This window comes from Hippocampus zosterae, chromosome 1 (assembly GCF_025434085.1).
Source record: "Hippocampus zosterae strain Florida chromosome 1, ASM2543408v3, whole genome shotgun sequence".
Taxonomy (NCBI): Eukaryota; Metazoa; Chordata; class Actinopteri; order Syngnathiformes; family Syngnathidae; genus Hippocampus; species Hippocampus zosterae.
The window spans coordinates 1278048-1295590 of NC_067451.1; the positions used below are offsets into that span (position 1 = coordinate 1278048).

Consider the following 17543-nt stretch of genomic DNA (forward strand, 5'->3'; position numbering starts at 1 on the left):
TATAAATGGTAATTTTTTTCGATAAAAAACGCTTTACTATACATGGACGTTTTTTTCGGCTAAAAATGCCTTACTATACATGGTGGGTTTTTTTCGGGAAAAAAACGCCTTACTATACATGGTTGTTTTTTTCTGTAAAAACGCCTTACTATACATGGTCGTTTTTTTCGGCTTAAAACGCCTTACTATACATGGTTGGTTTTTTTTCGGTAAAAACGCCTTACTATACACGGTCGTTTTTTGGGGGGGGGTTAAAAACGCCTTACTATAAATGGTAATTTTTTTCGATAAAAAACGCTTTACTATACATGGACGTTTTTTTCGGCTAAAAATGCCTTACTATACATGGTGGGTTTTTTTCGGGAAAAAAACGCCTTACTATACATGGTTGTTTTTTTCTGTAAAAACGCCTTACTATACATGGTCGTTTTTTTTCGGCTAAAAATGCCTTACTATACATGGTGGGTTTTTTCGGTAAAAAAAACGCCTTTCTATACATGGTCGTTTTTTCGGCTAAAACGGCTTACTGGACATGGTCGGGTGTTTTTTGGGGCTAAAAACGCCTTCCTACATACATGGTCAATACTTACGTTTGTAAGTAGAGGTACCACTGTACTTTCATTTGCAATATGCCTTGTGGTTGAAACAACACCGCAGCTGTACTTGGCCATCTTTTTTCCCACAATGCCACTTTGTCACTGGAGGCTGCAATTGCAGCGCATTTTAACTCACCTCGTTTTTCCAAAAAGCGTCACTTTTGGATTTTGTGATGTTGATCATTGTTTTCCAAAATAAAATCAGATTACTGTCCATGAGAAATGTCAACAACTGTCAATTTTTTTTGTCATTTATTTGTTATTAATTCTTCTACAGTATACAAATATCCACACTTAAAATGTTCTCAAAAACACTTGTGTGTCGTGAGCATTTCTCCCCACCGTGCAGTTCTGACTCTTTACTCCTTCAGTGTGTGCTGTTTAGCCCGTTACGACAATAATAATAATAATAATAATAATTGCATTGATTGATCATCCCGTCGCGGACACCTCGTAAAAAGCGTCAACCTCCCGGCCACCATCAGTGGCGAGAAGCCGCGTTGAAGTCACGGTGTGAGGCAGGGCCTTTTTGACATCATCACGCCAGGACGTCCCGTATTGTGTCCTGGGTCGCTCCCCCTCGGCCCACCCTGAGGCCCTTTTTTTTTTTTCCAGGAGGGTTATGCTGGGGTGAGCAAAAATTGCTGCGTCTGATACAGATGCACAAGCATCACGGCACGTCCTCCAAATCGAGAAGTTGCCATGATGTTCTTTTGGAAGAAACCAGGCGTCGGCACGCAGGGAAGGCAATGGAGTAGTGCAAGGTCAACCGGGAACAACAGATCAACAACTTCAGGAAGCCCCCCCCCCTCCCCTCTCGTCTCCCAAAATTGAAATCTCTAACATGAGCAAACGACGTTTAAAATGAGCATCAACATTCAAGTGGCATCATGTGACCTTTTCTTTTGTCATAAATGTCAGCTGTATTCCCCCCAAAACAGGAAGTAGTGCAATAAAGCTTTTCGCCCCCCCCCCCCTCCAGGTAACAAGAAATCAAGTGCTGAGGACCACCTCGATCCAGAAATTGTGTGACAGAGGGAATATATATTTTTTTTTTGTCATGGAGATTGCCGTGGTCAGCAAAGTTGTGGTGTGCTTGGAAATGAAGGCAGTCTTCTATTTCCTTCGGTTGTGGCATGACGTTGGGCCTCGCCGAACCGCTGGCGACCGAGCGACGTACCGCGGCGGAAGAGCCGTCGGAGCTCGCGGTCGACGTCCTCGTTTTGTCCGGCGCGCGCGACTTATTTTTTCTTCTTGAATAGGCTTTTGATTTTGGAGGAGGAGCGCTTGATTTTCTCTCCGTTGTCACTGGAGTCCTGGGAGGAGGTACTCAGGAGCTTGTGCTCCCGCCCCACGCTGCGGCCTTCCGAGTCCAGGGAGGTGAGCGACGGGTAGCGGCCCACGGCGGGCAGCACGCCGAAGCTGTGCGACTTCTCCAGGACGCCGTTGTACGCCGCCTTCCCCGACGGCGGCGTCACGGCCCGGAGGTCCGGCGCCACGCGAGTGAGGTCCGGCGACGGCGAGGTGGACGGCGGCCCCGAGGGGCTGGCGGCGGGCGTCGGGGGCAAAGGAGGAGGGGTGGAGTCCCCGCTGACGCTGGTGGTTGTGGGGAACTCGGAGCTCTGGTTGAACAGCAGCATTTCCTCGCGGGAAATCTTGCGGTACGAGTGCGGAGGCTTGCGGCCCATCGAGGAGTTTGGAGCGTCCGTGTCGGGGCTGAGCTCCTGGTCGCTGGGAGACATGGAGGAGGACACCAAAAGGTCACAAGTCACGCCGATCGGTGGTTCTCGCGCTGCTGTTGAAACCCAAAGTATGCGTCTGCCCCTTTCCTGCTGTGTCAATGCCCAAAGGTGACTTTAACTGCTAGCTAGCTAGCTAGCTAGCTAGCTAGCAAGGTCCCCACGTGTGCTGTCACGTCCGTGCTCGCGTGTTATTTAGGCTAGTAAGCTAGGCCGTGCCTCGTCTGAAGATGGTTTGTGTTGAAAAACCGCACTTCTGAATACACTCGAGCAGATACCAGTATGCGTTGGAAGAGGAGGTAGAAATATTTTGACGAAACGAGAGGAGGCTTTTCGATCACGTCTGCTGAAGATGACTTCATGTCATCGTCACTCGTCGTAAATAAACTGTCTGGCATCTTAGCGTTTTCGCTCAGATATATATTCGGACTGCGGTTGCAATGCAAAAAAATCCGACACGTTTGAGACCGAGGACCTCCATATGAAAGAGGACGTGGTCAGATTTGAGAAAAAAAAATAGTAATTAAGCGGTTTCAACTGCAGGTCATAAATGAGCGGGGAAAAAAATGCAAAATGGAGGTCTTCATGCACGAATCACCATCACCACTTTAGCCCCAAAGCACCAGTGAAAATGTCTGAATCAAACACCTGAGAGTCCACACTTTCAAACCATTCCTCGAGATTCCGGCCGCCGCTACGTACCCCCTCCTATCCGAGCTGAACGTGACATATTCGTCGTCCGCCTCGAGGGGATAGGAGAGGGATGAGCTGGCCATGGACAGCAGGTCGGGATCCGGGGACATCGCGGAGGACGGCGACGAGCTCATCAGGCTCCGGCGGGAGCGGCACGCGCTGCTGTTGCGCGTCAGCGGGGGCCGCATCAACGTGGCTTATTGAGAAAAAAATACAAAAAATAAGTCGCAGATGAAAAAGAATTTTAGTGTTCAGATATCAGTACTCTCAAGGTTAGTCATTAGCGTGGTTTCCATGCTAGGTTTGTTAGCCCGTTTAGCGTCTTACACATTATGTGCTCGTATTAGGCTGCTGGAAGACAAATTTAGGCGTGTGTTGCTTGCGACCTAGTGTTGTTTCAACGATAATAATAACTGCAATTTCAAGGCTAGCTTCGGAGGCCTGTTTTGTGTCTTTCACAACATGCGTTAGCATCAAGCTACCCGACTTCCGGAAGACAAAATTATGCGTTTAGCTCAATCTATCTTTTTATTTATTTTGTGTGTGTGTGTGTGTGTGTTATATGCTCTGTGTGTGTGTTGCTTGCTTGTGATTCAGGTTAATAATTACGGAGATATTGATGCTAGCTTTGTTAGCTTGCTAAATGCATTTCACATGAAGTGTTAGCATAAATTACTGGACTTTAACAAGAACAAGGGTATGTGCTTTAGTTGACTACATTGTTTTGTGTTTTTTGTTATTGTAAAGTGTCCTTGGGCGTCTTGAAAGGCGCTTATAAATAAAATTTATGATTATATTATTATTACACATGTAATTTGCCCGTTTCCCTACGAAGCTCTCACCCGTGAATTGCGGAACGATGGGAGGCGCGTCCTCGTCCAGGTCGTCCACGCCGCCGGCTATGGGGTACGGCGGGACGGAGACGCGCGGCATCACCACCCAGCTGTGGTCGGAATACAAGCTGGCCGTCAGACTGGGCAGCCCCGAGTTGTTGACGACGGGGAAACCGCAGAGCCTCTCGATCTGCTGCCAGCGGTGCAGGCGTTCCCTCAGGCACGCCGTCACCTCCGACAAGGACTTTCTAAAGAAAATGTCAAAACTCGCCTTTTAACTTTATATGACCAAACTATTTTTTTTTTAAAGTTTGAGAACCCCCTCGCACTTACTTGGCCTCAAGTATCTTGTGGTCCACCTCATCCAGTGACGAACTGTGTGCGACGTGAAGAGTCCCAAACACAGAACTTCTCTTTTTTTTAATTTTCTCCGCCTGGAATCCCCCCCCCAAAAAAAAGGAAATATTTGCAAAGAAAGAAAGAAAGGGCCAGAGGACGCCTGGTCACGGTTACCTCGTCCTTGGCGACGCAGAGTTGGAGCTCGGCGCTCTGTTTCTTGATGTTGTAGTACTGGACCTCCACCTCGTGCGTGAGCTGCAACCACTTCTGCAGCGCTTCCGGCAGCGAGCGCTCGGACTGCATCTCCTTCTCGGCTCGCTTGAGCGCCTTTCGGACCTGCCCCCGGGGGTCGGGTCGAACGGGTTTGGGTTTGAGACGTGTGGCCAAATCGTCTCCCGAGTTTTTAAGGCTTCACCTGTACGAGCTCCTCTTCGGCGTACTTGAGGCGGCTGAGCTCGCATTCGGCGCCTTCCCGCAGGTCCCTCAGTCTGTGGGCCTCCTTCTTAGCGCCGGTGATCTCGTCCCTCATCTTCTGCTCCAGATTCTGCTTCTCCACGATGACGGTGCGGTTTTCCTCCTGAGCCTTTTCCAAGCTGAAAGGACGTGAAAAAGCCGTCTTGAACGTGAGCCGTCTCGTTTGCGGGCCGCTCGCTTATTTGCGCCTTCTTCCGCTCACCGACTCTGCAGGTCGAGGAGGCTTTGCTCGGCGTTTTGCAGGCTCTCCAGATCCCTCATCATCTGGGACATGTGCACCTTGCTGGACTTGTTCTGCACGTAGGCAAACCAGCAGCCGCCCACGCCGATGACGATGGAGATCGCGAGGACAAAGTCCTTCATCCAGTTGTGGTGCGGACCTGAGGGAAAAGGGGGACGCCGGCGGTGGGATTTCAAGCGTCCGCAGGTCACGTGCGCTTCGGGCCAGGCGCATACTTACGCAGCGGGGGCCCGAAAAGGACGGCGTCCAGCGCCTTGAGATTGAGTTTCTGTTTGTGTCGCTGGTCTGACACCTTAAGCTGCATTGACAAGAAGGACGGCTCGTTTGCGGCGATCCTGCAACACAAAGTCCGACGATCGTCACCGTCGACTCTTGCGTTCTTCGGGCACGTCTTTGCTCCTATTTCACATTTCTCGGTTCCCAAGACTGCCCTATTTTAAGACGCGCATGTTCAGGCTGGAATACGATCCCATGTGCCCGCCAAAGAGATCCGCATGTACTGCACCTGTACTTCCATTTCCAAGCAGCAGATGGCAGCATTACCCCATAAGACAAAATGAATGGAAGTGAAGCGTCGACTCACCGCGGCAACGTGTTGCCCGTCACGCGGAAGTCCCGGAAGTTCTTTTCGTACTGGGGCAGCTCCACCGACTCCTTCAACCACTGTACCGTGTCTTCCACCGTCCAGTTGTGGACTAATAGACAGAAAAAAGAAGAAAAAAAAACAGGCATACGATCATCTCACGAGGCCATGACCGGAGCAAATAGCGTGTACGGTAGGTAACGGGGCATGACGGAGGTCGACAACTCCCGAGGTGTGTTTCGCTGTGCTGATGGTGTCAAAAAAAAAAAAAAAGTGTAGCGGATTTGCCTTCAGAGGTCTTCCAGCCCTTCCAAAGCTCCTCCACGGTGATGTGCTGGTCCTCGCGGTGCAGGTTGCTGTGCTTGTTGGTCTGCTGCTGCTTCATGTCTTCTTTTATAAACTAAGGAGAGATAATCACATTTATTGCCATCTGCTTTTCTGGGAGGTGGGGGATTGTGCGTTTGACAGTAGACACCAGGAAGGGGGGCAATCAGTCAGGGACTAAGAGCCATTTTTTTTTACACACAAATCTTTTTATCCCCCCCCCCATTTGCTCCCCCCACCCCCTTTGCGGTCGACTTGGGACCAGTCCGCCGGCTCCCGGTCGATTGCGATCGACGTATTGGGCCCCGCTGCCTTAAAATCTGCGGTAATTCGCCGACTAGCTTAGCGCTTAGCGCCGTTGTTTGCGCATGAGCGGTGATTCGGTCATCTGATTGGTTGCCTTCAATGTCAATCAAATAACTTTTTGGATTGATGAGAGGCTGACGTAATACGTCTGTGTCTTTAACGGCTTTTGTTTGAATGGCGGCGCCACGGTGTTTTCGACGCTAGTGGTGTGAAAGCCCGGGAGCCGCATTAAACTAGCCAAAGAGCCGCATGCTGCTCGCGAGCCGTGGGTTGGCCACCAATGATATACACAGTGCTCGTCTTGTGTGTGTGTCTCTCTCTCTCTCTCTCACACACACACACACACACACTCATTTCTCATCTTTTTTGCCTTTTAGGGACTTTGAAACGCCAGCAAGAGTTGCACTTTCCACCTGTGTCTGTGTTAACTTTCCGACAGCTCTCCTTTTGACAGCTGGGAGCTTCACAGTCCTGTAGAGAAGCCCGAGCCACAACAAAAGAAATGCCGGAACACATTTTGCCCTTAAACGTCCCATCGCGGGGACGTGACGCGCAAACAAACGCATGCTGAGGCAAGAAGAAGACGGAGCAAACGGGGACCTACTCATCGAATAGCCACGTTACACCTAATAAGTGGTACAAATCCGGGACTATAAATAATCATCAAGAGGTTGTAGTTGTTGCCTCGGGCTGATATAAGAACAGTGTGATCAAAGCTGCAGGCGGGTCTTTGAGGAGTTGTCTTTGCAAGTCCGTGAATAAACCCGAGTTGAAATACAAACAGATGATCAAATATCATGCCGAGGAACGCGTTTAGTCCGCGGGAGCTTGCGCAATCAACCTCAGTGCGGATTATCCCGGCAGGCCAACCGAACGCCACCCGACGTGGGGGCGTTGAGCTTCGAGAATCAGTCGGTAACGGGAACCAATGACACCTTGGTGCGCCGAGGTCCGGCTGATGTCTCCGTGACGTTACCCCGCATGGTCGATCAAGAATGCGTGAAATGCAGGTCACAGAAAAGCGGATGTACAGCCCGCGGATGTTCCCCGACAATAACGACCAGCAAGGCCTTCGGGTCAATGGGGGTGGGCGGCGGAAGGGAACCCAAGGCGGCAAACGCCAGTGGAATCTTTATTCCACGGGTGTAGGGTGTCAACCGGCGGGGAGCGAGGAGAAGCCATTGTTGTCCCGTTAAAAGTCGCCGCATCCGGAAAGGCTTTAACTTTCCGCCCCTTGGCATGTCCAGGTCGGGTGACGCGCGTCACTCCGCCTCAACTGGAATTTGCCTTTGCGTTCCGAGCGGGCTCTGCCGCCTGCAGCGTGTCGAGGTCTCAGTGCTTCCGAGCGACCGGCCGCTGTGAACACGCAATTACCGGTCCTCATACCTCAAGCATTTAGTTCAGCCAAACACTGGGCAAGGAGGCCACGGCATTGCCGCAGTTAATAGCATGATAATGATTGGCAGCTAGTTAGCTAGCGGCTACCTTACGGCTAGCTCCAAGCTAGCTGTGATGTACAGAAGGTGTAATTTACAGTTCAAGAGAGATTTTTTTTTTTAAAGTGCATGTCTCACGGGGACAGCAAAGAAAAGTCGTCATCTAACATCCATTTAGATGCGAGCTCCGGGGTTCGAGGAGACGCGTGCTAACTAAATACGAGCCGGGAAGCCTTCTTGTGTCAACTCGAGACGATTTCGATGATTTCAACCAAATGTTGGGAGACAATAATAAAGCAGATTATAGAATATGTAGTGCGACCTTTCACGCACATTTGCAACCCGTCATTCAAAGCTGGTATCTTTCCATCAAAAATGAAAATTGCTAAAGTTATTCCAATCTATAAAAGTGGAGAAAGACATCCGTTTACAAATGATAGACCAATATCACTACGACCACAATTTTCAAAAATATTAGAAAAACTATTTTCTCGCAGACTTGATAGCTTTATACAAAAGCATGCGCTGTCAAGTGAGAATCAATATGGCTTCAGGGAAAGACGGACCACCTCAATGGCAGTTATGGAGTTTGTGGAAGCAATTGCCACTAATGTAGACAACAAAGAATTTACTGTTGGGGTTTTCCTAGATCTAAAAAAAAAGCTTTTGACAAAATTGATCACAGTATATTATTGAAAAAATTAGAAAGATATGGCATTAGAGGTGTAGCTTATAAATGGATAAAAAGTTATTTAGAAAACAGATATCACTACGTGCAGCTCAACAATAAAAAAACGAATCAACTGAAAATCACTCATGGAGTTCCTCAGGGGTCAGTGCTTGGTCCAAAATTATTCATCGTATATATAAATGATATCTGCAAGGTCTCAAAACAATTTAAATGTGTCCTATTTGCTGATGAAATGTATATTTGCAAAACTCACCTCCACGCTCTCGTTCACTTCAATGCCGCCATCGTTGTCGTCGTCCAGCTCTTTATGGATGTGGCGTAAGGCCACCAGGCTGAAGCGATCCGCATCGCTCACACACGGGGGGATGACCATGAGGCAGGGGTCTTCTAGATGGGGAGACACACACACACACACGGGTGGGCCCGGTCAGCGTTTACCAAAAGGACCGCATTCGAACACCGCGACAAAATGTCACAAAAACGCGGGAGATGGTGCTTCTGTGACCAACAAACTCTTCAGTGACTTGTTTGTCTGAATCCCACTAGACTTCTCGGCAGTTGGACACACCCTGCCCGGAACCGGATTCATAATTGTAATTTTGTACAACTTCTCCCTTGAGTTTGTCAGTACGGCAACAATAGCAGTTGTTCGATAGATGCTAGCATTAGCATTAAGGTAGCGGTGCCTTTGTTTCCGTTTGCTAGTTTTTTGATACATAAAGTGTTGCCATTGTTGTTTTACGCTAACTATGAAGCACATTTTAGTATGTCTACTTTTAAGTGGCCGTGCCACAAAATACCCTCAAAGGCCAGCTTCCGAACTGCGTCAGGAAACACACTGGCTTCCATCTGGTGATCCTTTGTGTCAGTTCTCCCTTCAGCGCTGAGCAAATGCGGCCTTTTGAGCACGTTTCCGTATCATGACTGGAGCTCGGAAATCCACTTAAGAAGCGAGAGGAGATGTTTGACTGAACACGTGTTTGGACGGGAATGTCGGCGGTCGAGCTAAAATGGCTGATAGCGAAACCGCGGCGGCTACAGTCCGAGCGAAATCGTTTGCCCAACAGCAACGGGAGCAGTTAGACAATGAGGGTACTTCACATGATATCCAGCAGACTGCATTGGCTGTTCAGAGTTACATCATATGAAATGTACGGTACGGTATTTGCGTTGCTAGCCAGAAAGGCGCTCAACTTAAAATCGAAATCAATTTAAAGTCTTGGTTATTTACACATGACCAAGAGTCCACTTACAGTTTGTCAGTACTTCAATTCAACCGAGTTTTAATGGTTGTACTGTTATCGCTACGTGTTAGATACTATGGGTATGTTAACGCAGGTCAACAGCAAGCCAAACTCATTTATTCATGAGCCAGGAAACTGAGCGTCTTGCTCCTTTATTACGGTCTTCGTGACGGCGTACAGTGAACAACTGTGACATCGACTCAATGAATTGTAGAGTGAAACTGAAATTAACAGATTTAAAACACGCATTAATATTGTGTACACAAATCGTCAGGTGTTTAACAAGGACATAAATACAGCTCAAAATGTGACAAACAACGATAAACAATGCATTTTCGCAGCACCCTCGCACGCTAATTAGCTTGTTAGCACAGATTTAGCATCGTCGCTACGTCGTTAGCAACACTCTAAACTAGCGAATTCCCAATAACAATCTCTGAAACACATTTCTAAATAATGATAAACACGAGCAGACATACAGCCATTGCTTTCGAAGGTGAAACGAAAGGAATACAACTCGGGAGGACCAGTTGCAACGATCACGGTCAGGCTTTCTGTAATGACTCGTCTGTTGAAACATGACGTCTACTACCCACAATGCACCGCGATAACTAAATGAATATTCTAAACGGAATGACTATGAATGAAATGGCCCAAAACTTTTACTGTGGGCAGAACAATGGTAATCAGACAGTCGTCGCTTGCTTACATAAAAGTTGCGTTCAAGAGCTTCAAGGGGACATATTGTGAAAAACATGAACGGCTTGGCTAGAAATCGTTGTGCCTCTGGAGTGCGTGTCCATCCGCCAGAAAATCGAATTTAACTCATTCACTCCCAAAGACGTTTTGAAACGTCTTTTCAGACTTGGTCTAGAATTGGCTGCTACTGAATGAGTTAAGTCAGCCTCATTTACATCATAGCGCCCCCCAGCACTGAGTTTGCCCGCCCACCAAGTGCCATTTGCAAGCCGAAGCCACCGGCGGCTACATGCAAGCGGGATCATGCGAAAAGCTTAAATGTAAGCAGAGCTGCAGAGTCAGCACACAATAGCTCACGGCGTTACGCAGGGCACACTTGAACGCTTGGTAAAGTTGTGAACGGCGGGGGTGGGTGGGGGCCTGATCGTCATGGTCACAAGGACCCGTTGACCCAGAAAAACAAGAAGTGTGCTGTAAGTCTGGATGTTATCCAAAGAATGGCCGAGACTCTTTATTCCACCTGGGAACTGCTTTAAAAGTGTGTTGCTGGTGGTGGTGCCGGGGGGGGGGGTTCTTTTTTTCATATTCCGTGATGTCAATTTCACCACTGTTTCCTTTAATTGTTGGCCTAGTTCTGTTCCGCACGTTCGCCCAAACCCATGCGAAGATACCTTCAGAAGCTTAAGAAGAAAGACAATCCCGAGATATTTTTAACAACTTGTCATTTACGCTGACAAGCGTTTGGAATTCACAACGGCGACAAGTACAAGCCTTCCCTGGTGTCCTTTTTGTGTGCGGCGGGATGCTTATGAGGTACTACGTGACAGGAAGTCACGACGAATGACCCCTCGCATGCCGCGAGAGGAGATGGCGGGTATGGGGGGGAGGGAGGAGGAGCGACACGCACACCAAAAAAAATTATATATATATATATATATATATATATAATCAAAACAGCCGGTCCCAAAAGACTGTAAAATTGGAAAGCACGGAGTTATTTTTAAGTTGGCGGGCTCCCGTTTGTCAGGATGTAAGAGCCCAACAATGGCAGAGGTCTCCCTCGCTTGCTCGCACGAGCAGATGGGGTTTTTTTTGCGCATCGGCAGAAAGCGTTCATTCACTTAGCAAGCCGTCACAAAAAAAAAACAAAAACGCTTCAAAGGAATCGGGAAGTCGCCGAAGGGGTAGCGGTCCACTCGCCACACTTGGGCTGGGGGGGGGGCTAGGGGGGATCGGTCCCCATGTCGGGTACGAACGTTCTTTTGTCTCCGAACGTGGCCTGCGACGGACTGGCGACCAGTTCAGGGTGTCGTCTGTCTTCCGTTCCGGCAACTCCCCGTGACCCGGTTCAGGTCACGAGAATGGAATGGAAGAAATGGGCGTGTCCTCGGTAGACAACCACCCCCCGGACCCGCCTCCTTTTTCCCCCCAGTGTGGGACAAATAAAGGATATCTTATCTCCTCTCGGTTTGCTTTCCCACTGATCACTTGAAGCGCCTGGCTGCCACCATCATTCCCCCGAATGCCCAAAGCCCCCTTCAAGTAATCATTCATCCTTTCTTGGGCGTTTGAAAGGAGGGGGGGGGGGATGAAACGGCTTTAACGGAGCCTAACGCTTCCAGAAAAGGAGATGCTCCTTCGAGCCAGGATTCTTTGGCCGGAACGTTTGAATAACAGGCACCCCTGACCCAAGCTTGACCGTATCCGCGTTGGCCCGAGGGGGGGGGGGAGCCCGCGGGTTGACCGGGAAGGCTTGGCGAGGTCGAACACGCACTTAAGTCTTTGACATGCGAGTTTTGCGTAACGAGGGCGTTAGACGAGTCTTGCCGACTCGAGCCGTCTTTCGTTGTTGCGAACAAAAAAGGGACAAGCCCACGTGAGCACGCTTGGCCGGAAAGATCAAAAGGGGGGGGGGGGGGGCGCTTTGAAACGCCGCGCGAGAACAGGAAGAGCCGCAATACCAAGCGACTCAAAAGTCAAAGAGAGACGCGTCATTCTTCACGTTGATTTGTCATGTCGGTGCCCAGATCCGGTTGGATGGCATTGCTGAAATGCCGCAAGGAGCCCGGGCGTCAGGTCGCCAGCCATTACGCAACAGTCCGCTTCTTTGTCGAGGGGCTCGACGATTGGCCAAGGAACGCGAGCCGAGTAAGTCACGAAACAGACGGCGGGTAGGTGGGGTCGGGAGCATACCTTGGGGCCGAACCCACAAAGCCCTCCCCAAAACTCACTTGTATTCTTTGGCGTTCGACTCAGCATGACTTAGACTTGTTCTTGATTTTACTGTCTGGTGCTTTCTACCGCCTTTATTACCGATTTGTCTTACTGTTTTTTTGTTTTACTTTGTATGCAGCAATGGCTGTTTGAAAGTGCTCGAGAAATACTCTTGACTTGACTTGACTTGTTTGGGGATGGGATGCCCTTTATGGATGAAGCTCATTTGCATGGAGGTGCGGGGCGCACCGATAGGCATTCTCCCGGGCATCTTCGCTGTATTTCACCATCCGCACGGGCTTTGTGAAATAGACGTCATCCGGTTGCTCCACGCTGACCGGTTAGCGCCACGGAAAAACCGCAGGGAATTCGGCCCAAAGCCTTTTTGGGTTTTGGTCCAGAAGTAAACCCGCTCATCCCACTGTGCCATGTGTTAGGCATACCGGGCCCCTCGGGGCCCCGCCAGGCACCTGCCACTCCGACGGCGATGATCAGGCCTCATCTCAGGGCGAGTTGGATCAGAGTTTGGCTGTAGATGTCGGATTCGACTTGACAAACATTGACACGGTCATCGCGGCTCAGAACGTGAACGGCAGCTAGCGACGTAGCCAAGAAATTCACACCTTCCCCCCAAGGCTGGACCACATTCAAAGTCCCGAACACGCGTAAAGTGACCGCACCCCGGCATATCCGAGACGACACCGTAAACCGTCGTTCGGCGTGCGGCAGCGGAAGTCACTCTCGAAAAGACCGTCTCGGGTTTCTGCGAAGGGTGAAGAGCTTCCTGCGTTAGGGTGACGAGCCTTAGCGGTGCCGCACATTCAGGAGCCCGGTGAACAGGTGCCGTCGCAATGTCACAATTCATAAAAGCAATGACAAGTGCACCGGAGAGCTCGTTGTCCGTTCGGCATCGCAAGACGGAGCCAGTGATCCGTCCGTTTCGGGACCCCCTCCTCCTATTCGGCGTCACGCCAAAGGTGCATCGAGAGAAGGTTTTTGTCCGGTCCCTGGGCGAAACCAAAGCCAAACGTTCTCGTCTTGAAATATAGTCGACGGGTTGAGCCGGGGCCTGACGGCGACTCCCGCCGCCAAGGGCTCAGGCGGCCAAGTGTAGCGCGAGCTGCCAACTAGGGGGATAAACACCTTTTTACGAGGGGCCGGCAACGGGGTGCCGCGCTTCCGTGTCCAGATACCGCAGAGTCGGCTGCCTCCGAGCTGACGGGGGTCCGCCCTTCACAGCGGAATTGGCGTGGGCATCCGTCGGCGAGAAAATAAGCAGGCAAAACTTCAGGCGGAAACGTTATAAATACTCTCGCGGGGGGGTCTGCTCTCGGGCCTCGTTAGCTTAAATAACAACCCTAAAGCCCGTCCACTGAGACGGACGGGAGCAGCAGCTGTCCACCTTCGGGGACGCCTAAGAGGCAAGTCGGCGACACAAAGCTGACCTTCACTACAAGTCTTTAGAGAACGAATCCGGACACATGCGATACTTAAAACACGACATAAAGAATAAATCGGAGAGTTGGGACAATCGTCTGCGTGTTTAGCTCGAAGAAACACCTGACTGGCTTTGGAGTCGCTTGATGCTGCAGAAACCGGAGGTGGCAAAAGTACTCGGACTCTGGACCGAAGTAGAAGTAGAGATACTTGTATAATACAAGACTCCGGTGGGACGACTGAGGCCACTTTCTTATTCATTCATTCATTCATCTTCCGAGCCGCTTGATCCACACTAGGCTCGCGGGGGGTGCTGGAGCCTATCCCAGCCGTCTTCGGGCAGTAGGCGGGGGACACCCTGAATCGGTTGCCAGCCAATCGCAGCGCACTCAGAAACGAACAACCATTTGCACTCACACTCACACCTAGGGACAGTTTAGAGTGTTCAATCCGCCTGCCACGCATGTTTTTTGGAATGTGGGAGGAAACTGGAGCACCCGGAGAAAACCCACGCAGGCCCGGGGAGAACATGCAAACTCCACACAGGGAGGCCTGGAATCGAACCCGGTACCACTGCACTGTGAAGCCGACGTGCTAACCACTGAGCTACCGGGCCGCCTCACTTTCTTATTTACTGTCAAAATACAGAAATGACGGAGCAACTCAACATTTCCAGGCAATAAATTTCCAAAACATTAAGTTGAGCACTTCCACGAAATATTCCAAAATTTTTTGCCTCTGGTCAAAATTGGGCTTTCCTACATTTTACAAGTGTTGACAGAACTGTGTTGGCCCTTGTAATGCCCCCGCCCCCCACCCCTCTCAAAAATATACTGTTAGTAAAAGCAACTCATCAAAGTGTTTCGGAGCAAACTCTTAAATGGGTTCTTGTCAAGTGCCGGAAAGCCAATTTTCACAACGGCAAAACTTTTTTTAATGAAATTGCTCGACTTAAAACCGCACCAAAGTTTGTTACCTGAATATTGCGAGTTGACGTTCATTTTTTTAAAAAAATTGAAACAACAGTGACTTCAAGAACTGGCTGTTACTTTGCACCCACCGAGAAGGGCTTTGTTTGTTCAAATCAGCTCAACACACCAGACCACTCGAACTGGAAGACGCCACGTTCACGCCGCCGCTCAACCGACTCGCCTCGGACGGCGCCGTTTGCTTCGTTACCCCAACACGCTCAATCACGGCGCCACCATTCCAAAGCGCCACCAGAACACCAAAAAAACCCCCCAAACATTTTAATCTTCTTTAATCCGTTTAGGAGACGGCAGGGCGTCCACAGGGGGCCCACAAGGTGTCTGCTCTCACAGTGGAGCTGACGCAAATTGGCACGGCGGGGGGGGGGGGGGGGGGGGCGGCAGGCAGGCAGGCGGGTACTTTGTGACGCGTCTTTGTCCGCGGGTCAACTGGACGCAGATCAGAATCTCACACTGGGAAAAGTTTCGTCGGCGGTCCTTTCAGGAATTTGCAACAATTCACGTGATTTCAACCGATCCACAAATGCAGAGTTGATGATGAAACACCGAAGACCGACCCGCAACGATAGCCGTCGTCTTTTCGCCGACGATCGAGACGACATGCGTACGAGCATTGCTGTGTAATCTTGTGTGTTGTGACCCCTCGTGTCGCGGCTTTCTGATGACCATAACGGTGACGCTGGTTTTGTTAGGCCGTCTGCGTGTTAGCATGAAGCAAACCGCGGTCCGGTTAAATACAAAACGTATTTCTTTGGAATATCTTGAAAATCATCGCGAAATCTTAGTCCGCAACAATAACTCGAGAAGCCTGCTAAATCATGAAGGGACTACGACATGAAGCACTCAACATTCTACAAATCCCAGGAAGGGTTCGCCCGGCCTTGTCGGGCATCCGGTTTCTCCGGTTTTCAGGTGTCTTCCACCTCTTGTCAATGTTAGCTGTCCAAAACGGAGCTTATGCCGTGTGCCAACAGCCTGCAGTGCGAGCCTTTATTAAAGAGCAAACATTTCCAGGTTAGCATTTTAAACGTCAGGTAGAGTTGACGGGAAGCCGTACCTTTGACTGACAATATTTGCGTCAAGCCCAGGGGTTCTTCTGCCCCCCCACCGTGATCCCCTTTTGAAATATGCCATGTCCCCGGATTCCGTCACATGTGTCATTATTCCCTGCCAGTGATCGAGTGCGGCGGGTTGCCAGCTGACACACATCAGAACCGCATGGCGCTGTGCCAACACATGTGTTGGTCCATACTTGACACATTTAACTCAAATCCCAAGACAGAAAGTTCTGTTTCTGATTGTTTACATGAAAACGGGGATTGACATTTTAAACCTGGAGGGTAATTCCCTAGTGGGAGGTGTGAAGGGCTGCGCTTACCTGGGGTGGCTCCATCTCCAGTGTCCGACGACTTGGATCCCAACACCGCAGAGATGACGAGTCCACGCAGCAAGACGATCAGCACCGCGGGGATGGTGCACATCGTGGACGTGTGGGTGGGAGAAAGATCCGGCAGTGGGCTTAAGACGTTGGGATCATGAGCCAAATCGGTCTCTTGGAAGACGTTCACACGCAAGTGGCAGTTCTGGGGCGCTCATTGAGATTCGGAAACGTCCCACGTGCGACACTAGCAGCCTCCACAGGTACTTTGCCAGGAGCTGCGCGCTGCGGGCTCCCCCATGATAGCAGTTGTCAACTGAATCACGCATCTGATCGTGCACGGCAAGGGGAGTAGGGGGGGGGGGGGGGGGTTATGTGCAGAAATCCCAAACGTTCCAAACGGGGCCCCTCCAAAAAACGTCCGATACGTCAATGAATCGATTGTAAAATCCTCACGCCAGGCTCCGGGAGTTGTTGCCAAGTAGTGCCCTACTTCCACGTACAGTCGAGTATAAACACGTAGGTGCAGATTCGCCTCCTCTTCACCACAAAGCTGCCTGTTTACAAAAAAATAAACAAAGAAAAAAAGGACTTCCTCCTCCGGTTCCTAAGGAACCACATGGCTGCTTTCTCCCCACCGCTTCCGATTTGTTCCGTTTCGAGAGGTCCGGTGCGGCATGTGGAACCGCACGCCATCGCTGCTAGTTCACCGGCGAACGCGCGCGCGCGCTTGGGGAGGACGCGCGCGTCGAGCAGGGGCGGAAGTCACTATGCAAATGAGTGAGCAGGGGGCGGAGAATGGGGAGCGGCGGGGGAGGGGGGAGTGGGGGGTAATACAGTAGCGCGTGTGTATACGTGTATGTGTGTGTCATCTACAGTCTGGAAGCTGCGTCACTTAGCCGACCCGCTCTCGGTCAGACGTCTCTTCCGTCTTCTGATTGGCTGCGGCGTCCCAACATGGCATGACTCGATTGGCTGTCTGAGAGGCAGCGGGGGCGGGGCTTGCACTTCCACGACGACACAGAAACGAGAGAAGCGAAAGACAAATTCCTTGTGTGTTCTACATACTTGGCCAAGGAAGATGATTCTGATATGAGCAGTTTGAAAAAGAAAGCAGTTAACGTTACGAATGGAATTATGAATATGTGGACAAAAGGTGGACACGGATCTCGTGCCATTCTGTTGTGCTTGCATCCATGGCGTGCAATTTATTCAACATCCAGCAGATGGTGCTATTTTTAAAGGCCTCCAAACATTTTCCAATACTGTACCGCCTCAAAATAACACCACTTGCCATAAAAATGAGCAAAGATTTCATTTTTCCCCT

At 50.2% G+C, this 17543-nt stretch overlaps 1 protein-coding gene and 1 long non-coding RNA gene across 3 annotated transcripts; both read right to left on the reverse strand.

Annotated features, from left to right (window-relative positions):
* Positions 1 to 831: 831 nt before the first annotated feature.
* Positions 832 to 16984, reverse strand: stim2b (stromal interaction molecule 2b). Of its 2 annotated transcripts, none has more exons than XM_052056957.1 (12): positions 16217 to 16984; positions 8509 to 8642; positions 5787 to 5898; positions 5499 to 5610; positions 5135 to 5250; positions 4877 to 5054; positions 4616 to 4793; positions 4375 to 4536; positions 4195 to 4295; positions 3871 to 4109; positions 2984 to 3224; positions 832 to 2327 (listed from the first exon to the last, which is right to left on the reverse strand). In XM_052056957.1, exons 1-12 carry the CDS (start codon positions 16317 to 16319, stop codon positions 1838 to 1840), a joined length of 2166 nt encoding a protein of 721 aa, XP_051912917.1. In that variant the 5' UTR covers positions 16320 to 16984; the 3' UTR covers positions 832 to 1837. The 2 variants fall into 2 exon arrangements, with proteins under 2 accessions (XP_051912917.1, XP_051912926.1); XM_052056966.1 differs by having other exon boundaries at positions 3038 to 3224; positions 16217 to 16982.
* On the reverse strand, positions 15564 to 16203 carry LOC127595617 (uncharacterized). Its single transcript, XR_007961294.1, has 2 exons — positions 15896 to 16203; positions 15564 to 15826 (listed from the first exon to the last, which is right to left on the reverse strand). It is a non-coding gene; the product is annotated as an uncharacterized LOC127595617 (long non-coding RNA).
* Positions 16985 to 17543: the final 559 nt, after the last annotated feature.

Bases quoted from the DNA above. Each gene is read 5' to 3' on its own strand.
- stim2b (XM_052056957.1), bottom strand. From the start codon at position 16,319: ATGTGCACCATCCCCGCGGTGCTGATCGTCTTGCTGCGTGGACTCGTC. The intron at 8,643-16,216 runs GTAAGCGCAGCC...CTCCCCATCTAG, and splicing joins TGGAGATGGAGCCACCCCAG to AAGACCCCTGCCTCATGGTC. The intron at 5,251-5,498 runs GTGAGTCGACGC...TTTGTGTTGCAG, and splicing joins ACGGGCAACACGTTGCCGCG to GATCGCCGCAAACGAGCCGT.